The sequence below is a fragment of the Acipenser ruthenus genome, chromosome 1 (assembly GCF_902713425.1).
Source record: "Acipenser ruthenus chromosome 1, fAciRut3.2 maternal haplotype, whole genome shotgun sequence".
NCBI lineage: Eukaryota > Metazoa > Chordata > Actinopteri > Acipenseriformes > Acipenseridae > Acipenser > Acipenser ruthenus.
The window spans coordinates 32,166,690-32,189,438 of NC_081189.1; the positions used below are offsets into that span (position 1 = coordinate 32,166,690).

The 22,749-nt window shown below is 38.1% G+C and overlaps 1 protein-coding gene across 4 annotated transcripts in view; it reads right to left on the minus strand.

The window, feature by feature from the left end:
- Positions 1-295: 295 nt before the first annotated feature.
- Positions 296-22,749, minus strand: part of LOC117421308 (CBP80/20-dependent translation initiation factor-like) — a 148,024-nt gene continuing 125,570 nt past the window's right edge. For all 4 annotated transcript variants that reach the window (XM_059023769.1, XM_059023779.1, XM_059023767.1 and 1 more), the window contains 2 exons: positions 5,903-5,956; positions 296-2,543 (listed from right to left, as the gene is read on the minus strand). In XM_059023769.1, coding sequence (XP_058879752.1) covers positions 2,328-2,543; positions 5,903-5,956 — 270 coding nt within the window. In that variant the 3' untranslated portion in view covers positions 296-2,327. The remainder of the gene's footprint in view (positions 2,544-5,902; positions 5,957-22,749) is intronic.

Consider the following 22,749-nt stretch of genomic DNA (forward strand, 5'->3'; position numbering starts at 1 on the left):
CCAATAAACTTTGTGAGATAGTGTAAAAATCAGATTTCATTAAATTACTGTATGTGTTAGTGTTAACTAATCCAAGTCACACAATTGTGTACATGTCTGTGCTTATCTCAATGCATTGTGTTTTGTTATTTCCACCGACCAATGCACATAATATTGAAAATCAATAGCTTGTCATCACTAGCATTCAAAAGATCCCAATTCCACCCCCCTCCCTGCCCAAACAGCTTACATATACATTTACCAATATGTGTTTTTTTAAAACATGGACTAAAACCTAGCTTGTGTTTCCACTAGAAATAAGACCACAGCGTCCCTTCTTTCATTTTTCATTGATGTTTAATAAGTTATGCTGAATTGATCAATAGAGAGTCTCGTGGCAGCTGATGGGGCATGTACAATTTCATTTCACATGTTATCACAAGAGAAACTATATTTTTAACCTGGCAAAATATTGTGATGCTAAATAGAAACATAGTACAAAAAATAAATAAAAAAATTAAAAATAAAGAAAAGCATTTGGGGCAATTGAAAAGGGTTCCGATGACTTTGATGAAGCACATTTTGTTTAGCGATCACCCGAGCTGTGACTGGAACAGAGATTGTAGGAATGGAGCACTTGATGTCTTTAGCTTCGAACATTTAAGTGAACAGTTTGTGCCATTCAAAACAAGCATGTCTGCCAGGACGTCCAAATAGAAACAACAAAAAAAACAGGGTGATCACTACATTAAAGAAGAAAATTACAACAAAGAAACCCATGATCATGTGTAGAGATGGATTTCATGACCCTGCACAGAGATAGAAGACTATTTTCATGCAGAAACAGGGTGCAAGGTGACTAACTGCCCAACAGCACAAATTTAAGCTTGTCTTCCCGAGTTCACTGAATGGCAGCGAATGCTCAGTCTGAAAAAGGGAATTGCCCAATTTAAAACACTTGTAGGGTTGGTGAAAACCTACACACAAACATATTTTTTCAACCACTGCTCTTTGAAGTGTGAGTCCTAGATATTGAAGTCTCCCAATATTATAATTCTATACTATATACTAGGAATATACTATATATATATATATATATATATATATATATATATATATATATAAGATAAAGATATTTAAGATAAGATATGCAACCACTTAGCTTGGCTTGTCTACATCTCAGCAGTAAGCCAGTAAGTGAAAATACTATAACGGTAACATATTTTTATGAGCTGCAAAAACCACATTAAAAAAAAAAAAAAGACAAGTCTGAGATATATGTAAAGAATTTCACAGACGTCCTTTGCAAAATGGTTAAAATTACACCCCACTCCTTCAGTAGTTTCTTTCGTTATTTTTTTGGTGGTTGCCAGTTGCAGGGAGAAAAGACATTTTCTCCAGCTATCTGTAGCACTTGCCATCTGTAAGCTTTAAAGTCACCCCAAAACATTCGGTTTAAAACAATGACACTAAACTCTAAACTGCTGTGGTTTCTGAGCTCCCAAATGGTTAAAATCTTCCCACACACCCCTTGTCGTCAAATGTCCCCTTCCCCTACAATAAAACTTTACTTCAATTATTTGTAACCTCTTAACACTATTCCATTTGACCGGTCTTTATTTTTTCTTTTCTTTTTTGTAAGCGTTTGCCTTAAAACAGTGCAAAATAAATTAAACCTGTGCAATAGGTCTATACTAGAATTTCAAATCATTTTTAAAACAGGATTTCAAAGAACAATTAATAATAAACAAGAACAACTGAATGAACAAGCGCTGCTTGTTAAAAGTGGATTGTTTATCTGTCTCATTCTGTGTCTCTCTCTCATTTTTTCAATATTCAATTCGAAGGTCTGGCTTGGAACGTGCCTTCTATTGTCCTTCCCCGAGACATCTGCTGCTTGTTGTCTCCTGCCCGTCGGCCACTGTGGTCTGCACACAATGGCACAGGAACAATACCAAGCCTGGCTTTAGCCCTCTTTTTAGTCTATTCTCTGCCCCCATCCTTTTAGAAAGCATCTTGGCTTGAAGTCTGTGAATGTAGCTACTATGATACAAAACCCTGGGGGGGTTGTGCAGAAGGAAGATGGCACACGAATTGAAACACAAAAGAGAGAAGAAGGGACAACCCCCCACCTCCCCCACCTCCAGCCCACAATCTCTTTTGCTGAATGATTTCCCGATGGCATGCTGGGATGTCTCTCCGCAGTTATCTTTTTTCGTTATGTTATGTTTCTTTATTAATATTATATGACAGTTCACCACCTCCTTGTCGGCACGGCCAGTCTTTTCCGTTTCATCCACCTCCTACCCCCCCTCCGGCCCTCCCCGGTTCCCCTCCCTGCACTCTGTTCAGGTGGTGAGTTTCTGGATGGTCCGGTTGTAGTACTGGGTGGTGAGGGCCTCCAGCGGGTTCCATTGATGGGCGTGCAGCTCGATGACCTCCATCAGTAGGGAGCGTGTCAGCTGCGACTCCGACGGGCAGAGCATCTTGTCGCGCGCTGCCGCTAGCAGCTCCATCATCATCTCGGGCAGCTGCTCCTCCAGCAGTTTGCCGGTGCTTTGCAGCTGTCGGCACAGAAGAGAGAGAACAGGGGTCAGAATACAAGATGTATCAACTGAAATGACCATTTACATATATTTACATATATGACCACTGTGTACATATATTTACAGCAAAGTACAGGATGTATCATTGGCTCTTACAATACATTTATAAGTATAACTATGAAATGAAATATGAATAGTAGCTACGGCTTTCAGTTCATAGGTCTCCTACCCTCCACCACCACCTCTTAAAGAGAAAATCAGGGCCTGGGGACTTAACAGCAACCACTGATGTCTACACAGATTCCAAGTCTTCTGATGTAATCATTATAAAAGAAAAACATTATTTTGTTTATACCCCCTGTCACAAAGACGGCCGGAGTGGGTGGCGTCAGACCAGATGCAGGAAATAAAACAACAGAGAGGTGTGGTTTGGTGGAGCTGAGTGAATGGTTTCGCTCAGCATTTAATACACAGAACAGAAAATAAAAAGGTTGAACAAACAAACACAAAACAGGACACGGCACTATATGCCAAAATAAAAAGACAAACAAAACGAACTATACCGACAAAACACGGTGAGCAGATTTTAACTATTATTATTATTATTATTATTATTATTATTATTATTATTACACCGTGTAACAAATTTTTTATTTTTTTTGGTTCCTGGGTAGTAAGTGTTATTTCCTAATTGCTTATGCCTCAAAACTATAGAAAATGGCTATTATTCCCCACAAACTTTGCTTTTGTGACCAGGACAGTGATATTTTGAAATTTACGTATTTTCCAGAAAATTCCAGATAGATTCAGTGCTGAGTAAACTTGGAGTAACTTCTAGAACTTTCTAGAACTTTCCAGTAATATAAATAGTAGTATTAATACAGGGGCTTTAAGCCCACCAGTTCAGTTTAGTTCCAGCTGCCTAAGTGGATACATATCTGCATTTCTCTGAGATGGCATCAAGGTCATAGGAGACTTCAAAATGGTGGCATTCCTGATGGGTCTCCAAGGCGGTTTTACCAAGTTTCCCTGCTATCTTTGCCTTTGGGACAGCAGGGACACCAAGGCGCACTACCACAGGCGGGACTGGCCACAGCGGACCGAGTTCTCTGTGGGGAGGAACAACGTCAAGTGGGAGCCACTGGTGGACCCCCGGAAGGTGCTGATGCCACCACTGCACATCAAATTGGGCCTTATGAAACAATTTGTCAGAGCTCTAGATAAGGAGTCAGCAGCCTTCAAGTACCTTCAAGACTTCTTCCCTAAGCTGTCTGAGGCAAAGGTCAAAGCCGGTGTCTTCGTCGGACCACAGATAAAGAAGATCCTGGAGTGCAATGAATTCCCCAAGAAGCTCACTAGTAAGGAGAAAGTGGCTTGGAACAGCTTTGTCGCAGTGGTTCGGGGCTTCCTGGGCAATCACAAGGCCGAAAACTATGTGGAGCTGGTTGAGACTCTGGTGAAGAACTACGGCACAATGGGCTGTAGGATGTCCCTCAAAGTCCATATCCTTGATGCTCATCTTGATAAATTCAAGGAGAACATGGGAGCGTACTCGGAGGAGCAAGGCGAGCGCTTCCACCAGGATATACTGGACTTTGAACTCTGCTACCAAGGACAGTATAACGAGAACATGATGGGAGACTACATTTGGGGGCTGATTCGTGAAAGTGATTTAAAGTACAATCATAAATCTCGAAAAACTACTCACTTCTAAATCTTTTGTAGTCATTTTTGTATTACTTTAGTATAAATACATGTTAATTTGGATTCATATGTTGTTTTTTTCTGACTTTATGTGAACGAAAAGACACAAATTTGCCCGTTTTCTCATTGGAAATAGGTAAATTTCAAAATATCACTGTCCTGGTCACAAAAGCAAAGTTTGTGGGGAATAATAGCCATTTTCTATACTTTTGAGGCATAAGCAATTAGGAAATAACACTTACTACCCAGGAACAAAAATTGTGTTACATAGTGTTATTATTATTATTATTATTATTACCTCCGTCTCCAATCCCGTTCTCCACTCACCGAACACCCAACAACCCAGAGTGAATGAAAATGTGTCTATATATACTGTTGTGCTGGGATTCAATTACTAATTAATTATTCACTTGAATCCCAGCACGTGAATGAATTATGTGCAACCCCGTGCTCACATATTACATTTAACCAGCACGTGAAGTGATTTGTGCCCTCCTCGTGCCTAATACAAATCTACATTTTTAAATACACGTGAAACACAGACCCGTTTATATCCCGTGTACCAATGACTATACACCAACATTAACACACGCAACATACAACACTTATTATTTGTTTATTTAGCAGACGCCTTTAACCAAGGCGACTTACAGAGACTAGGATGTGTGAACTATGCATCAGCTGCAGAGTCACTTACAATTACGTCTCACCCGAAAGACGGAGCACAAGGAGGTGAAGTGACTTGCTCAGGGTCACACAATGAGTCAGTGGTTGAGGTGGGATTTGAACCGGGGACCTTCTGGTTACAAGCCCGTTTCTTTAACCACTCGACTACACAGCCACTTAACACACACATGTACACAGGGACGGGGCACATTGCCACACCCCCATATAGAATACACTACTAAAACCCATTCGAAATAAGTAGTCCCCCATCACTTTTACTTATGTAGCCTTAAACAAGTGGCTTTTTCTCTTTTCTGTTTGAAAAAACTAAAACAAAAAAAACCTGCAAGCTAAATGGATTGAAGTCACTATATATATAAAAAAAAATCTAAATATGCTTTGAAAACTAGAAATGTGTTTTTTTTGGTAAACAAAACAAAGTATCAGTACTAGAAATTTGTTTTCAACATTGGTATAAGATGTACAGTATATTAAAGCACAAGGCAATTTTGTGCAACAATTGTGTTTCTAGCAAAACATTTATTTATGATTTAATAGGTACTGGGGCACTGTAAAGCTAATCTAATCACTATGCAGACACGTCTCCGATGAGGCCATTTCTTATCACAATCTCATGCCCCTTTGTATGGTTTTGAGGTATATTTCCACTAGGGGGCAACCCATTGTGCAATGACAAGAGAAAGCAGCAGACATAATTTTGATTGGATTTTGAGCAAAACACTAAAGTTCCTTATTACCGTATTTAAAAAAATATATATTGTAAAAAATCCATTCCTTGTATCTGTAGAACAAGTTCCATACTGTATGCATTTCAATTTCTAGATACTAAGGGGGTTAAATCATGGTGATTTCTGAAACAAATGGGTTTACCAGATTATTTGTATTGATTTATTTATTAAATCAAGCAGCTCTTGTTTTTTTTTTTAATTTTCATTCCACTTCTAAAAAGCGATGCAACACTTTTACTATAAACAGATTGTACTTACCTCCATTGAACAGCACAGGACAGCATCTTCTTTGACCTCCTGCGATTCTAACAACTGCAAAACACAGCAAACAAATTCGGCATCAACAGCAGCAGACAGTACAACCCCGGACCGTCTAAAAGAAGACAGATGTTACGCACTCTGCTCAAACATAGTGCTTTTTTAATTAAAATAAATCAATAAATCTGAAGGTTACAAATGTAAGAAGGTAAATACCCAGAGCAGTGATCCAATGCAACAGCTGTGCATTACATAACCAACAGAAACTCTATGCCATTGGGTACCGTCTTCCAATAAACACAATTAACATGATTTGATGGTATTCGCAGGATTCCATTTATTCTATACAGAGAAAAACAACATTGACATCTAGTATGGTGGATTGCATTACAAGGCACTAGCATTGAAGTGATTACTCAAATCAGCACCCACTTGTAAAGTTATATTCCACTGGTGTAAACCAACTTTTAAATTAGCAGGAGTTATAACTTGGAGGTGGCACAGGTTCAGTTGAAAAAGGTCATTCCATATGAAATCAATCAACAAAAACCTTGAACTCCTTTGATTTGTGATAAAAATTTCCATGCATGTTTGCCTTTGGTGGAAGTGGCTACAGTATAAATTTCAAGGCTGACACAGAAAGGTAGTTTTGGTGTCGTTTTAAAGCTCTCAAATAGCACTATCTTCTCATTCTAAGGATGGTTCTGTGAAGTGTAAGATAAAAAAAGTTGTGTGATTCTGTGACCTTTGACCTCACCCAGGTCAAATCGCATAACCTTGGTTTTTTGTCATTGTTTGATAGATTGTAGTCTAGATCCTTATCTAAATTTCCTGCAAGTTTCATTTTGTGCCTGCTGTTGGTTGAGGCACAGCACAGAGTTCAATGCAGAGTGTCAGGTAAATCTTCTAAGTGAAGTGATTACAAACCTAATACAATTAAACAAAAATATTTAGTTGTAATCGAGTACATTCACCTGTTAAATTTAACCCTTTGCGGTCCATTGTTGGACTGGGTCCGACATTGCAATTATTCCTCACAGGTCCTTTGTCGGACTGGGTCCGACATCATTATAGCAATGCAAAAAACGTGTTTCTAGTCGTTTTTTCTCCGGAAAATGCCGAGAAAACCATTCAATTGCCGAGTGGGAGCGACAGCAGCCGAGACAAGTCGAAAAAAAAAGGGTGTATCTCATAAATAGTCTTACATGGTATCTGGTATCAGATAACAGGGCGGGTCATAAGTAAACAAATTGGCTGACTGAATCAGCGCACAGAAAACACTGACATTTGCAGAGCTTTTTTGAGATGTTATAGTAATAAAATAATGACTTGGATCGCATTATTGAGGAGTTTGGTGATAAAACGAGTGATCCGGAGATTATCGATCGGTATGTACGACTATTATTATTATTATTATTTATTTCTTACATAGGTGAACGCTATAGCAAACGAAAGGGTGGGGCGGGGCTGGAGATGCCTAGTGAGTGCTTTGTTGATATGCAGGGCCATTTAAACCCGTTTGACTGTGGAAAAAAATACTTTTAAACAGCGCGTCTAAAATTAACTGCACGTGTGAAAATTAATTAGACCTGACGTGCCTGACGCGCGATTAATAAATGGACCGCAAAGGGTTAAGCTGCAGTGAATTATATACAGATCAGTATTGAAATGCGCCCTTTATAAAGTGAAAAACAAGAAAAACCAACATTACCTAAGGTGACCATATGGCTCTGTGTTCACCAGGACAGTTCAGGCTTTTCAACTCACAACCCAATGCATTCTGGTAAGCGTAGTCTTGCTTCTCTTAAAGGAAAGAATGTTATCTGAGACAGGTAAAATGTACCGGAATGCCTTGGGTTGTGAGTTAAAAAGCCTGAACTTTCCCGGTGAACATGGAGCCATATGGTCACCTTAACTATAACTCAACTAAGGTGTGTCCTTAAACCTGGTACTCTTCCAAAAAACATGTATATATTATACTGATCAGTTTAACATTCTTGACATTAAATGTTTGTAGCTAAAATTCTTGCAGTTTTGCAGTCTATTTGATATTGAAGACAATCACAAGTACTTCCAACTTGGCATTAAAGACATCAAAGCATGCTATGACCCATTTGCAAGGCATCTTGGAGTGTGACGCACTAAAATTCGTACCTTAGCAAAGAAGCAGATCAAGGCCCACCAGAAGCTGAACTTTGTATGGCCAGAAGTTATGTTACCCTTGTATGAAATTGCTAGCCCATCTGACCAAGACCAAACATCATCTTCATCACAGTGACCCCAAGGAGTCTAGTTCTAGAGAATCCAGCCCCCATACTGTTCAAGACAAACAACCTGAAAGCAACAAAGTTTTCGAAGCTGGAAAGGAACATGAGATTTCTCAAATAAACAAGGCCTTGGAGGCAATACAAAACTCTCCACTGTAGAGAAGGAAATTGTCACAAAAGGTATACGCAGCTCAGAAGGTAAAGAAGTTTGGAGAAGCAATGAAGAGAAAGCTAAGAAAGGTTTTCCCACAAACAGAAGTGGAAGACCATGAAACAATCAAGGAGCAGGCTCAGGCATATCAAGAGATGATGGCCCAGCTGAAGGAAAAAATGTAATTCAAATATCAGTCGAAGTCAGCAAGTTCATATTTTGACAGCTGTCCCAATGTCTTGGTCTATACAGAGGACTGCTGCTGAGTTTGGTGCAACCTACCACATGTTCAGGACAGCCAAGGCTTTACAGGAAGAGAAGGGATGCCTATTGGATCCAAATCTAAAAATTGGGGGAAGAACACTAACAGAGGAGATTGTTCAAATGGTAAAATTGTTCTACAAGGGCAGATGTTAGTCGACTCATGGTTGGAAAGGAAGATTTTGTTTCTGTTTAAAATAGAGTCGGGAAGGAGGGAGCACCAACAAAAACGGCTTGTTCTTTGCAATCTTTCAGAGGCCTATTGTTGCTTCAAATTACAGCATCCTGACATGAAGATTGGCTTCTCCAAATTTGCAGAGCTGAAACCAAAGGAGTGTGTATTGGCAGGTAGTAGTGGTACACATGCTGTGTGTGTCTGCACAACACACCAGAATGTAAAGCTGATACATTTGTTCAAGCTACCACAACCGAGTGCCAGTACAGAAGTGCCATTGAATCACTGTCGGCATTGCTTATGTTCTCATGTGTTCCCCACCTAACTTAGGAAAGTGTGAAAATTGTCCATTACTTGAAGAGTTCAAGAGTCATCTACAAAAGCCCTTTCAAGATAGCCTGGTGGACGCAGAGGAGTATCGGAAGTGGACTACAACTGACAGATCCACCCTTCAGACAATCAATGAACTTGTTGATCAGTTCATAGAGACTTTCACAAGCCATCTCCAACATCTTTGTCGACATGATTTCATCGCAAAGATGCTGAGGGATGAACTTCAAGAAAATGAATTCCTAGTTGTTGGTAATTTTGCAGAAAACTTCACTTTCATCATGCAAGATGAAGCACAATGACACCATTTGAACAACTCTCAGGGCCCCATACATTCTTTTGTTTGCTATTGGCGAGACAAAGATGGGAATTCTCAGCACATCTTATATGTTGTAATATCAGAATGCATGACTCCTGACACAGTCGCTGTTTATCTCTTTCAAAACCATCTTTTGAGGTTCTTGGAGAACAAATTTGGGAGGCGCCCAAGAAAAATCTATTACTTCTCTGACGGGTGTGCAGGGCAATATAAGAACTGTAAAAATGTCCTCAACATTTGCCAGCACTTGGAAGATTTTGGCATGGAAGCAGAGTGGATCTTCTTTGCAACAACTCATGTCAAAGGACCCTGTGATGGTGTAAGGGGAACCATTAAACGAATGGCAACAAAAGCCAGTTTGCAGCGTCCATTTCATTCCACATCGTTTGTACAGGTTTGCAAAAGACAACATTCCTGTTCTTGAAGTAGAATACTTCACGATAGCACATTGGCAAGCTGAGCAAGATTTTCTGGAGCAACGATTCCTCAATGTAAGAACTATGCCTGGCACACAGCATCTCCACTTTCAACCAGTTTCCAAAGCAAAAGTCCTTGTACAAGAGTTCTCCCAGTCAACAAAACAAAGAAGAATCAATCAGTCGAACAGGATGTCCTACCATTTGACCAAGTGAAATGATACGTTACTGTTCAGTATGACAGTCACTGGTGGTTCGGGCTGGTGGTGTCTGCTGATCAGAAGAAATGGGAGGCTGAAATTAACTTCCTGCAACCGAATGGACCAGCACAATCATTCTGTTTCCCACACCGTCCAGATCAATTTATTGTAGACATGGGGGATGTGCTGACATCAGTGGAGCCAACAACTGCAACAGGAAGGACATACACCCTGAGAGACAAGGAGATGCCAAAGCAGCAAAAGCCTTGACAGAGTGGCTACGAAGGAAAAGAGCAACTTAAGCATAGGCGAGTGGTAAATTGTGTTGCATACAGAAATATAAAATATCTACATTTCCACCACTTCTAACAATAAGTTCTCCTTTCCAGACTCAGTGATTCATTGGATTTGAACAGTGGTAATTACAACTCCTGGAGAAGCATCACTTAAAATACCAAATATGACAGAAGTACCACTGGTGGGGACAAAATTAAACATGCACAATTCAGTATTGATTTATATTTAATTCACCTGTATTTATTTGTTTGTTTTAGCCAATTGTGTAAATAGGGCAGCTTGGTTAATTAATTAATATATTAATAGCTGTTACAGCTGCACCAGTTCACTGCAGTTTCAATTTAACAGGAGAGGAGCATATACTCAATTGCAAATAAATATTTTAGTTTTAATTGTATTCGGTGTGTTGCTTCACTTTGAAGACTTCAAATTGCTTCACTTTGAAGACTGACCTGACACTCTGCATTCAACTGTGTGCTGTGCCTCAACCAATGGCAGGCACAAAATGAAACTTGCAGGAAATATAGATAAGGGTCTAGGCTACAATCTATCAAAAACTGACAAAAATCCAACGGTACACGATTTTACCTGGGTGAGGTCAAAGGTCACAGATTCACGCAACTTTTTTTATCTTGTATTTCACATCAATTTTTACATAATGAATAGATAGTCCTATTTCAGAGTTTTAAAACACCACCAGCTTTCTATGTCAATTATGGAGGTAGTTATGACCATGTAAAAGTAGGGTGGGTGTCCAAATCAGGTCAAGCTTTGATGACCTGTATCTCATGAACGGGAGGTTACTCAGGCCTACACAGGGTAACCATTTCTTCCAGACAATAATATGTGCAAAAGTTTATCAAAATCAGAGGCTGTCACGTGAAAAATGGCCGTTTTTTTTATTGATTTCATATGAAAAGATCCAAAACATTTATGTCAAAACGTTTCTCTGTACAACCATATTTGTCATCTTCACTTAGATAGCCTGTGCACAGTTCCTTCTATTCACTGTGCTCTGTCTCTGTTGGAACAGGCAACCAATAAATTCTGAAGAACACACATTTTAAGCAACAGATGGTCCTGTATGCTGGGGCCAATTTGTAACACACCATTTCTGCGTCAGGTGCCAAAACTGGCACCATGGTGTCTTTTTTGCCACCTCATACTTAAAAACCCTGGCGCGTCTTGTAAAACCTGTCCGTTACTGTCACCACTTCTTTGTAAATGTACAAGTCAAGTCCATATTATTCATTTACTTCCTTCACTGGCAAGCGAGACTTTATTTAAAAAAAAATGGCATTAGCCTAGAAACCATGCTTTGAAAGTACTCTTAAAAACAAATAACTTTAAAAATTATACTAATATAATCTTTGTCCTGTTGTATGAAAAGACTACTGCTTAGCCATAAAACCTTATGGAACTAAAAAACAAAAAACAAAAAATGATGGAGCTAAATAGTTTGTGGTCCAAGGTATTATTAGGATCTTGCCAGTATCTGATATTATGATATCTGAATTAAGCATGTTTCTTTATTAAGGGGTAGTTGATTTGTGTAGATACAGTAAGTCCCCAACTCAACAGCTTGGAGGTATCACCGTCAAAACTGCAGTGTCCTGAAGGGCTCCGAGAGATTTACAGCTTTGCTGCTCGGATCATTGTCTACCAGTATTTACTTGCACCACAGCAGATGGGTTCATCAACAGTAGCCAATAAACAGATTAAAAAAGTTTGCCCTCTTCTGCTGCAAGATGCCTGAATAACAAGGAGACATCCAGACCATCACACTGTTCACCAGCAAATGCAGTTTGTCTGCAAGTCTTGCAAGAGACATCAGTGTTTTTCATCGAACCAATCATAAATTCTAAAGTAAAACTAAGTAGGGAAACGCAGTATATTAACATTTCTAGGTCTAAGAAATTGCAATGGGCAGAATTAAAAACAGGCAATAACACAAGCACCTCTTTGTTAAAGGTGGGGGCCTTGGATAAAAAGATGATCAAAGCTAGTGAGCAGGTCTGGACACTGTCAAAGAAATGCCTGACAGCTTAGAGAAGGAAAAAAAAAGCTTTCACAAATTATATGGCTGCAAGGGAAGAAAAACTCAAAGCTACAGCCACGGCCCTAGATAAAACAGGAAACCATGAGCCTGGCAACTCTAGAAGAGATTTTTGGTTGTTTTTGTTTTAACTTTGGGTAGACAGAGAACAGCCAAAGGTCAGAGACTATGAAAGGGATAGCTTTCATTTTTTTAGTTTGGTTTCAAATTAAATCTCCCATGACATTTTATTCTGAAGAAGTATAAAATTTAGACATTTTAATTTCCTTTTAATTATTTTTTCAATTGAAAAAACTAAAACAAAACAAACAAAGGAAACACACAATCTGTGGCTTTTTTTTTTTTTTTTTTTTTGTTAATTTGCCCAAACAAATTGGCAAAAGGTGTTTAATAATAAGCATGGGCAATTTCAAGTAATTGTAGTCAATTTAACATTAAAACTACCTCTACTTTCAATTGCCCTGCACGTGTGTATTTAGTGTTGGTATCATTTGTATGGGGAAATGGGTTTATTGTGTGTCGTTTTGGAGTTGATTTAATTACATTACTGTTTACAGACGGGCGCTCGATTGAGACTTGCTGCCTGCTAGGCTTGGTTGAGGGGAAGGGCAGCAAGTGATTGGCTGTGCTGGACCTCAATCAGCAGGTGGGAGGGTCTTGACCGAGTGTCCGTCAGAGGGGAGCGGCGTATACTCGGGAGGAGAGGGTCCGTGCTTCAGGAACGACCGCTACACAACCCTGAGACTGCAAGCGGTGCTTGTGAAGGCAATGCCCAGCCAAGGCCGTATGAAGCAGCACGAGTCGTTGTATGAATACCGGCTCATGAGTAGGTTAGTTAGGGGATAGTGATCCCATGTGATGTATAGCGAGGGTTTTTTATTTTGTATTTTTGTACAGCTTGCTGTATGTGTCCTCTGTGCGTTACCATGGCTGGTAATGTCACATGACCACCTTTACTTTCTTTTCTGTTTGTATTAATAAATCCTGTGCGCCTGTGCCGGCGTTTCAACTCCACCCCCAGTCGTCTCTCTGTGTTGCTTAAACAGCGGTGATCCACGCACGTGACGTAAGACCCTGTCACAGAGCTCTTTTCCAAAACGACAGTACACTAAATGTAAACACTTTACTCCATCAGAGTAGAAAACACTGCAAATTAAATAAGAACTTTTTCAGAAATAACTAACTCAGTTACAACTTTTCACTTTTTTTACGCTGCACAGGTAATTTTGTAAGACATATATTAACTGAAGATAAAAGACAGTGATAAAAAACAAAGAGAAACATTTTCAAAAGGGGCAAAATAAGAACGAGGTCGCAAAGTGATTTCTCAAACCTTATTTGGGTTACTGAAAATATGGCTTTCAAGTCGTTTATATAAAATGCGTTGTGTACCCACTCCTCGAACCTTTGAAAACATCAATAAAGCGATTTAGTTGCATAAATCAGACATTAAAACTAATTTTGCGACCTAGTTCTTATTTCGCCCCTTTTGAAAATCATGGTGTTTGTGTCAAATTATGATAGTATTTTTTCACAAATACCCTGTACTCATATTTCACTATTAAATGTCTGTTGACCAGATAGACATTCATTCAGAACCACACTGCTCACAAGAAAAACTTGCATTTTACTTATTTGTCTAAAGAGTTGCACTTTAAAAACACCAACTGTGAGAGAAGCCTGTCTCCCATTCTTGCTCTGTGTGGTCGCATTAGCAGTGCACTCTGACTAAATACCCTCTCAACAGGTGCTGATGTGGCTGGAATGCAGAAGATCTTTTCCAACAAAGGCAACATCCTTTTGTAAACATTTTTGTCCTGTACTGAACCCCAGTAGTCAGTCCCTGAAGATGTGCCTTGAGTTGGGGAACTGATGTCATTCAAGTAATGTTGCAACGTGTTTCTTGTTAATAAAGGTAAAGCAGTCGCCACGGTCTGGCGTCTTTGCTCGTATGTGGAAAACAGTGTTCCCTTGGGTACTTTACTTGCTGGCGCCTGTTGTTCTGATGGGCCTGCAGTTTCTCTGGGGCACATCAGTTGTACTTGGTTCACAATTTCATCTGAAATTAAAATATATATATATATATAGCACTAAATTCCAGTACATGTACACAATCACACTTCATAAATATATTTATTAGGGATAAACTAAAATACTTACTTATTAAATCCAGATGTTGTCCCTTTGGATTCCACAATCTTCTTGTTGCATTTAAGACATTTGCCACTCCATTTGTTTGCTTCGATGGAGAAATGTGAATACGCATATTTAACAATTTTTGGTTCAGTGGCCATTATCGAAAAATAAGAACTTACAAATAACTTAGATCATTTATAAGTGTGGTAATAACTTTATAACACATTTAATAAACTTATCAAGCTTTCAAATGACACACTAACCAATGATTTCTTTTCGTATCTTGCTTTTCGTTTGGTCACTGTCTGGATGGTCTGCTTCCAACCACAAAAACACAAAAGTGGGATCAAGAGCACTGGCCATTGGGTAAAGCATCTCACTAAAAGGCTTTGGATCCTGTCTGTCACTGTGGTCTTGGGTAATTTGTAGCAAATTAAAAAGTCCACTGACCCTCCTGTGAAGGGATTGTAGAAGTGCATCTACCAGAGATCCCTGATAGCAAATTTGACCATGCAAGTCCTTTAAATGCCTATGTAGTGCTATGACAGAAAGCACCACAGATCCAATTGTGGTGTACTGGTCACCCTGTACCAGGTCTGTTGCTTCAGCAAAAGCCTGCAGAATATTAACACATTCTGTCAAAGGCTGCATGATCTCTGTCGGTAGAAGATGTTCCAGCTGCTGTTCTCTCAGTAACTGACCTAATTTGTACTGATCCAAGGACACAATGATTTTGATTTGTCTATGCAAACTATTCCAGCGGGTTGCATTTGTACTTGGAATTGATCTTCCTGCTCCAAATGTATTTTCAAATGCTTCAGGGAATATGGTGCTTTCATGAGAAAGATTTGATAATTTGCAGCATTTTCCCATTGCTCCTCTGGTGTACACTGAAGGCTTCTTTATTCCATCTCTTACAGCAAGTTGCAGCGTGTGTGCAAAGCATGACAAGCGAGTGCATGGTATCCTATCTAACATACACTGAACATGCTCTGCATCTGCTGCATCCAGGTCTTGCCATATTATGCCATCGTCAAAACGTAACAGTTCAAGGGACTCTGTATTTTCTGTAGAATGACACGGAATGCTTTCTTCGTGTTACTGGCATTGCCAGTAACAATGTGAGCCACTTTTTCTTTTATGGTAAATTCCTCCAAAATGTGCTCAATTTCTTCTGCAATTCTTACACCTCTATGGCTTCCCTTAAATGCTGCAAATCTAAGAAGGTGTGTTTGAAGTGTATTTTTGACAAATGCATGCCCGGTGACTGCGATAAATGCAGATAAATAGGCTGTAAAACTGTAAAACATCCCTGTTATATTAGGATTACCACACGTCGGAATCGTTTTACAAAATACCTTAACGACTGTTCCATTCAAATGGTAATGTGGGGAACACCTGGATTTTTTTTAACATTTAGCGGTTGATTATTTATTGAAGCCATGAATACACATTTCATAAAGAGGGATAAAATAAAATAAAATACTTATTAAATCCAGATGTTGTCCCTTTGGTCTCCACAATCTTCTCTTTGCATTAAGACATTTGGCACTCCATTTGTTTGCTTCGATGGCCATTACCAAAAAACAAGAACTTACAAACAACTTAGATAATTTATAAGTGTCCGTGAGTCCAGTGTGGCATTTCCAGAGGGGGAAATAGTTATAACTGACTGTAGCACAAATAAAAGTTCATTGGTTATGCCCAGTCAGTGTCAATCACAGTTTTTTTTCTAAATACCTGCGCTGATTGGCTATAGTGAATAAAGCTCGTGCGCGTTGCAGTAAACTGCCAAAAACTTTGAAACAAAACTGATAAATTAAATCTAATTTAATTCCTCACAATAACATTTTTGGAAAAGAGGTTCATTTTTAAAAAGTAAAATTAGCAGTTATCAGTATGAGAAATTACACCGCCGAGGCCATGGTCAAGGACAAGACCTGAAAAAAATGTCCTCAGGCCGGCGTCGAGGCCGAGGAATGGTCTCGAGGACCCAAGACTGCTACATAGAACCCAGTATATGTGTACTCATACTGTACACATGTCTTGTGAAACCTTGAAGGCCTGTATCCTCTTCTATGACAGTAATTCTGTACAGCTATGGCCAAAAGTTTTGCATCACCTAGAATTTTAGGATTGAGACATCATAATAATTTTATTTACAATTATGTAAATCAAAGAATCTACAAAATTATATCGCAAAAGTCTACCACAAGCCCTAATAGTAGTACAGTATTTCACGTTAGATTTTGAAATGTCACATTTTTCAATTTTTGTCAGTTTTTCATTAAGTATATGGAAAACTACAAAGCGGTACGTAATTCAATATGTTAACGTAACATTATTCAGCAGATTTTAGGGCTGTCAGTTAAGCCTCAAAATAGCAATCGATTAATTGGACACACAAAATATAATCCTTTGAGTAAATACCAATGATTGTACCGCCCACATACATTTTCGCTCCATTCCTCTCCCCGCCATGTTACTATTTTATTATCACTGCTGTGAAGTTAAAGCTTGTGCACAACAATTGAATGCGAGGGGTAACTATGTCAGTAGAGAAAAAAAAAACACAACAAAAAAACTCACAACATTCACAACAAGCCTAAAGCAAGATTAACGTACTACAGGGGTGTTATTAAATATTTACTCCAAACAGACTGTAATATGTAAACACACGTTTATGAAAAACTTCTTTTTTTATTCAGTGACAGCTGCAGCATCACACATTGCATCTATGAAACACACAATGTGGAAATTCCTGCTAAAACATCATCATCATCATCATAATAATAATTATACAAATAAATTGATTTACTTACCATACCCGCTATAGGTCAAGCTGATTGTTACTCCAAAATTCCGTTTAACATCACTGATCGTTTATTTCTTTTTTTAACGTTATTGAGTATTATTAAATATTCATTATATAACAGTTCATTTTGAAACTCCAATGATGCGCAAACTATACAGCCAGTTTTCTTTAAAGTGCACAATTTATTTACAGTCTGTTTGCCAGGAATACAAGCCTGTCGTCCTAATGTGGATTCAAGGCAACATGCTTTAATTTTTTTTATTTATTTATTTTTTCTTACATCGAACACACAGAAGGGGCATATTTACAAAGCAATTATTGAATCGATTATCCAGTATTTATATTGATGTATATAATGAGGCACGGAATCGATCGAAAAATTGTTTTTCGATTTAATCGTAGCAGGTTTCATTCAATCTTATGAAACAAAATGTGTTAATTCTATAGGGTGATGCAAAACTTTTGGCCACATGTGTACAGTACCTGTTGACTCGTGACACCCACTAAATTATATATAAAACAAGCCATGGAAACCATAAACTTGAAGCATGAAACAAGCACTGTTAGGGTTAACCTTGCTCACATTATGCAGTTCATGTAGGCATAGTAAATATCCCTTTGGGGTACACACAGCTATTTATCTCAATTTCCATTAAAAAATATGTATAACTTTAGCTGTGTGAACACTGAAAGATTGATCTCATGCAGTTTGCAGTTTTTTTGTTTAACGTGTATTATTTTGTGTTTACTATGCATTTTTGAGGGCTTTAATTTAAAGGCTAAAGGAAACAGACAGCCATATCAAAAGAAAAAGAAAAAAAAAATCCCAAAGTGAGGTGACCATTTGGAACAGAATTAGCACAGGTTTGGCAAATTAACTATTTACATGGTAAACCAGAAAAGAGATGCTTCAGCTTGTTCATAATTTCCCACCTAATCTGCTTTTAGCACCTAAGACCTAGATCGGAAACCAAAGGTATCCCAAGCTTTACCTCTTGCTTTTCCAGCCTCAATGGTCAATTATTTCAATTCCTTGATGGCTGGCTTTCTGGTTGCAATACCCAGAATCCAACATAATTACACCTAACTGCTCATCATATTACTTAATTTCTTAGGTCATTACACTGTCTACCTGTTAAGCAGTGGTGGCAGGTGCGTAATCTCAAGAGGTTACAGCAAACGAAGCTCAGCCTCAGGACAAATGCACCTGTTTATCATGCCAGGGAGACACAGTTGTATGGATAACAGCAAGGACTTTTTAACTTTACTGTTGCCCTATACATGGATCTCAAACCAGCCAAAGCCCTACGGGAAGATCCTGAGTGTTCCTGGACAGTGCAAATTCTAGCCTAATTGCTCCATTGGACTCAGGTGTCTGCATCACAAATGGAACAACCTAGAACCTTTGCAGACACTGTCTCAGGACAGACTGGGGGAATTTAGAGGTAGCTGACAGTATCAAATGCATTCAGGTAGAATTAATTCTATCATAATAAGCAGGGGTTCTATGTTCTTTATTCACTGTAAGCATGTAGACATGACAGGGGGTGTGATTAACATGAGATAATCACACCCCTAAGGCGTTACGCAAAGTGGAGTGCCTTAACATTTAGAGGTGTGATCCAATGTTAAATCACACCCCCTGGAGTTGTCTTATTGCTTTAATGCAACATCTTAAATAAAAAACATCGTTTTCATTTTTTTGATATGTTCATAGAATTTTTGACTGGAGTGATTGTCTAGTTTGTGTGAGAAGGCGGCAGCCGGTGGTCCCCCAGGGATTAATCGACTCCTTCTAGAATGTTGCTAGCCAATCAGAGTGCTTCCTCAAACCATGCAGTTGCATAATACACAATGCACCCTTTTTGTACACATAAAAAAAGAAAGAAATGTAATTACAAAATAACTACAGGATTTATTTTTAGTTAGCGGTGCTTAAAAGAAACCGCATCATAATTACACCATTATAAAGTACAGCAAAATAAACTATAGAGGTTTACTAGGCTTATAAACAGGTTACAGTAATTATCTAGACTTGTTCCACCAGTAGGGATCACTTTTTTGTTACTCTTGGCAGACATGCAAATGTCACATATTTTAATTTACACTAGCAACATTTCAAAAGGTGAGTTTATTTAGTGTTTTTAGAGGGTGGATAGGTGGTTGTTGCAGTGTGCCCCACCCATGTGTTGCGTGTTAATGTTGCTGTATAGGTATTGGTGCACAGGATATAAATGGGTCTGTATAGCATGAGTGATTTAAAATATATAGTTGTATTTAGGCACGGGGATTGCACAATCACTTCATGTGCAGATAAAGTATGTAATAGTATGAGAGCACGGGATTGCACAAATTAGTTTATGTGCTGAGATTCATGTGAATAATTAATTAGTAATTGTGGAGAAGAGATCAAAATAAGAATAAGAAAAAATATAATAACAATTGCTACGTCGTGCTGGAGCGCCAGCACGATACTTGTTTAGTGTTCGTCCACGGTCTATTTGTTAGTATCTGTTTGTTTTGTTTGTCTATTTATTTTGGCCCAAAGTGCCGTGATTTGTCTGTTCAACCTTTTATTTTCTGTTTAAATAAACCGCCGCAAGCAAGCGCATTCACATTTCAACCTCAGTACTGTGAGCTTCTTCCAGGGCTGACGTCACCACTCAAGCCATCCTGTCACAGTGGTGCAGTGGTTTAATGCAAGAAAAAGCAACCCGAAGCCCCTACATAGAGCCCACACTACAGGGATGCTTAATAAGGATTTTTATCATTTCTTTACTGTTATAAAAGAAAAAGTAGACAAATTAAGGCAAAATGACTGCTAATAAAGCAGTGTACTGTTTTAACATCTGACCTTGATAGATACAAAAAACATAACTAAAAACAAGTAGTCTTTTCATCTAAAATAGCTAATTTATTATCTAAATCCTAGAATCTTAAATTTGTGTTGTAAAAGGGTATTGTGATTACTGCTCTGACTAGTCTTTTACCTATGCAAGGCACGATTAAATCTGGCTAAATTCAAATAGGTTTGATGGTCTCAGCTTAACCCTTAGTTGACAGCTGTCCATATCACAATATTGGCACACCGTACCTTTTCAAATCAGCCACAGAAGAGAGGCCATTGACACTGAATTGCTCCTTCAACCCAAAGTGAATCTCTCCTGGAGAACTCAACATTATGAAGGTTTGTACAAAGGACTTCGAACTTAAGCTCTACCACTCCATCTAGCCTCTTGTATGAGCACCAATAAAACCGTTTGCTGCGGAGAAACATTTTCTATGCTGTCAGAGAATTTTTAGTTTTACAATTGGGGCGGAGCAAAAAACATGCAAGGCTTTTTTTTGTTTGTTTGATAATCAAATCAACGCATTTATCGTATACAATCATCAACACAGGCAATTTTGCTTTAAATTTACGTAAACATACTTGTTTAATAAAACTGCTTCTGGTGTACAGAGGTCAAAGTTGAACGAGGCACATGTTGATAAGTGGCTTGCAGTTTACTTCAGTTATCCAGACGTGCCTTGTTGTTACTGAACAAGTTTTAAAGATGCCTGAAAACGATCAGGTCAATGAGTTTGGCAATAGCCATCCAGATGACAAAGATTAACTAGGAGATAAACTAATATGAATACTATTTCTTGGTTTTTATTATTACTACACAGAAGTATTTGTAATCTTTAAAATAAAATAGTAAGTTTGTTTATATTTATGATTGATGGCAGCAGTGAGCTTGTAACTTCCTTAGACTTTAAAAGTGTACCAATAAATACTTCCTCTGTTAACTGTTATTCAATAGTACTGTTTGCGTATCTTATAATGTGACAGGGGGACTCAATTTTGGACGTTTATTTTAATTGTGGAATAACACAGATTTAAAACTTATCAGAAAATATTGTTCTTTTTATTGTGGAAAACTAGAACAACAACAAAAACATATTTTTTTTTCTACAGACTTGTTTTTTCAGTCCCTTACTAGTGACTGGTAAAATTGTTCAGCCTTTGACAATCATTGTAGGATGGCAAAATGTCCTCAGCCTGTTGGCACCTAATAAACATACGGCCACCCAGTGCTACAATGATTAATCTTTTGCATTAATCAATAGTTATTTTCTTAATTGATTAAAGCGAAAAAGCCCTCTCTGTGCAGACAAAATTAGCGCAGTTCTGTCAGTAAAATTTTCAAAAAGATGTATAGTATAATTATGAAGTTTCACTCTATAAGCATTTTGAAGGGCATATTTAAAAAATAAATGCTAGTGACAAATTATTTCAGCTATGCATATGCAATTTTTCTTTAGTAGCTCAAAAGCCAAAAATGTATAAAAATCATATGCGCTCACAGGTTATTTTTAATTTATTTAGGAATCTTTTGGTTACAGCTCAAAAACAGCAAGAAAATGCCAGTACAACATACATCCTGTTCTTGAAGGTGCTGTTCACTTAAATATTCTAATAGCTATTTTGGATATTGCAGACAGTTTATTGCTTTACTGACAATATGTGATACTGAGTAAGTCTGAACTAATGTGTTCTGTTGACAGAAAACAAGCAAAAAAAAAAAAAAAAAAACGTTACACAAATCCATTTTAGTGTGCTAGGGGTGTGTTCCCACTGAACCACCAACACACAACCAAAAATTATACATTATGAGGGGAAATGGTTACATAAGAAAAATATGCAATGAATCACAAAGTGAATTACTGTGTAGAACTTCTTGCATAAAGCATACCGAGAGATTGGCAAGTGCAAAGTTTAAGCCTGTCAGGCTATTTTGCTATTGCAGTTCTCGTCTCGGCTGTTTGTACAGAATGCTAATTAAGAGGTCAGTGATTGGTCTGGAGGGGTCACTAACAGAATGTAGCAAATGCAATACAAAATTCCTTAAATGTGATTCTTCAGTGAATGGTCTCTAGGATTCATTTCAATTTGTAGTTGGGGGGCTTTGTAATTGGTGGACAAAGTTTGGAAATCCCCTTTTATTTTTACATTTTTTTATGTTTTATTTATTTAATTTATATAGTGCCTTTCATAGCATGTTATCTCAAAGCGCTTTACAGACAGTATGTATCATGATCAAGAAAGACAGAACAGTAGAATCACACAATTAACAAAATACAATGATATTAATAATAACAATAAATAGCAAATATCTAGATAGGACAATTAAAAAAAAATAAGTAAAAATACAGGAAATAAGTAAAAAAAAAAAAAAATGTTACCTTTGGGAGGCACAAAAGTCCAACGTTAGCCAACCTTAAAGTGCGCAGAGGTTTATAGGGGGACAGAATCTCTTAGGTACTCTGGTGCTAAGCTATTTAGTGCTTTATATGTTACTAGTAAGATTTTAAAATCAATTCTAAAATGTATTGGAAGCCAGTGCAATGAGGCCAACACAGGAGTTATATGAGCCCATTTTT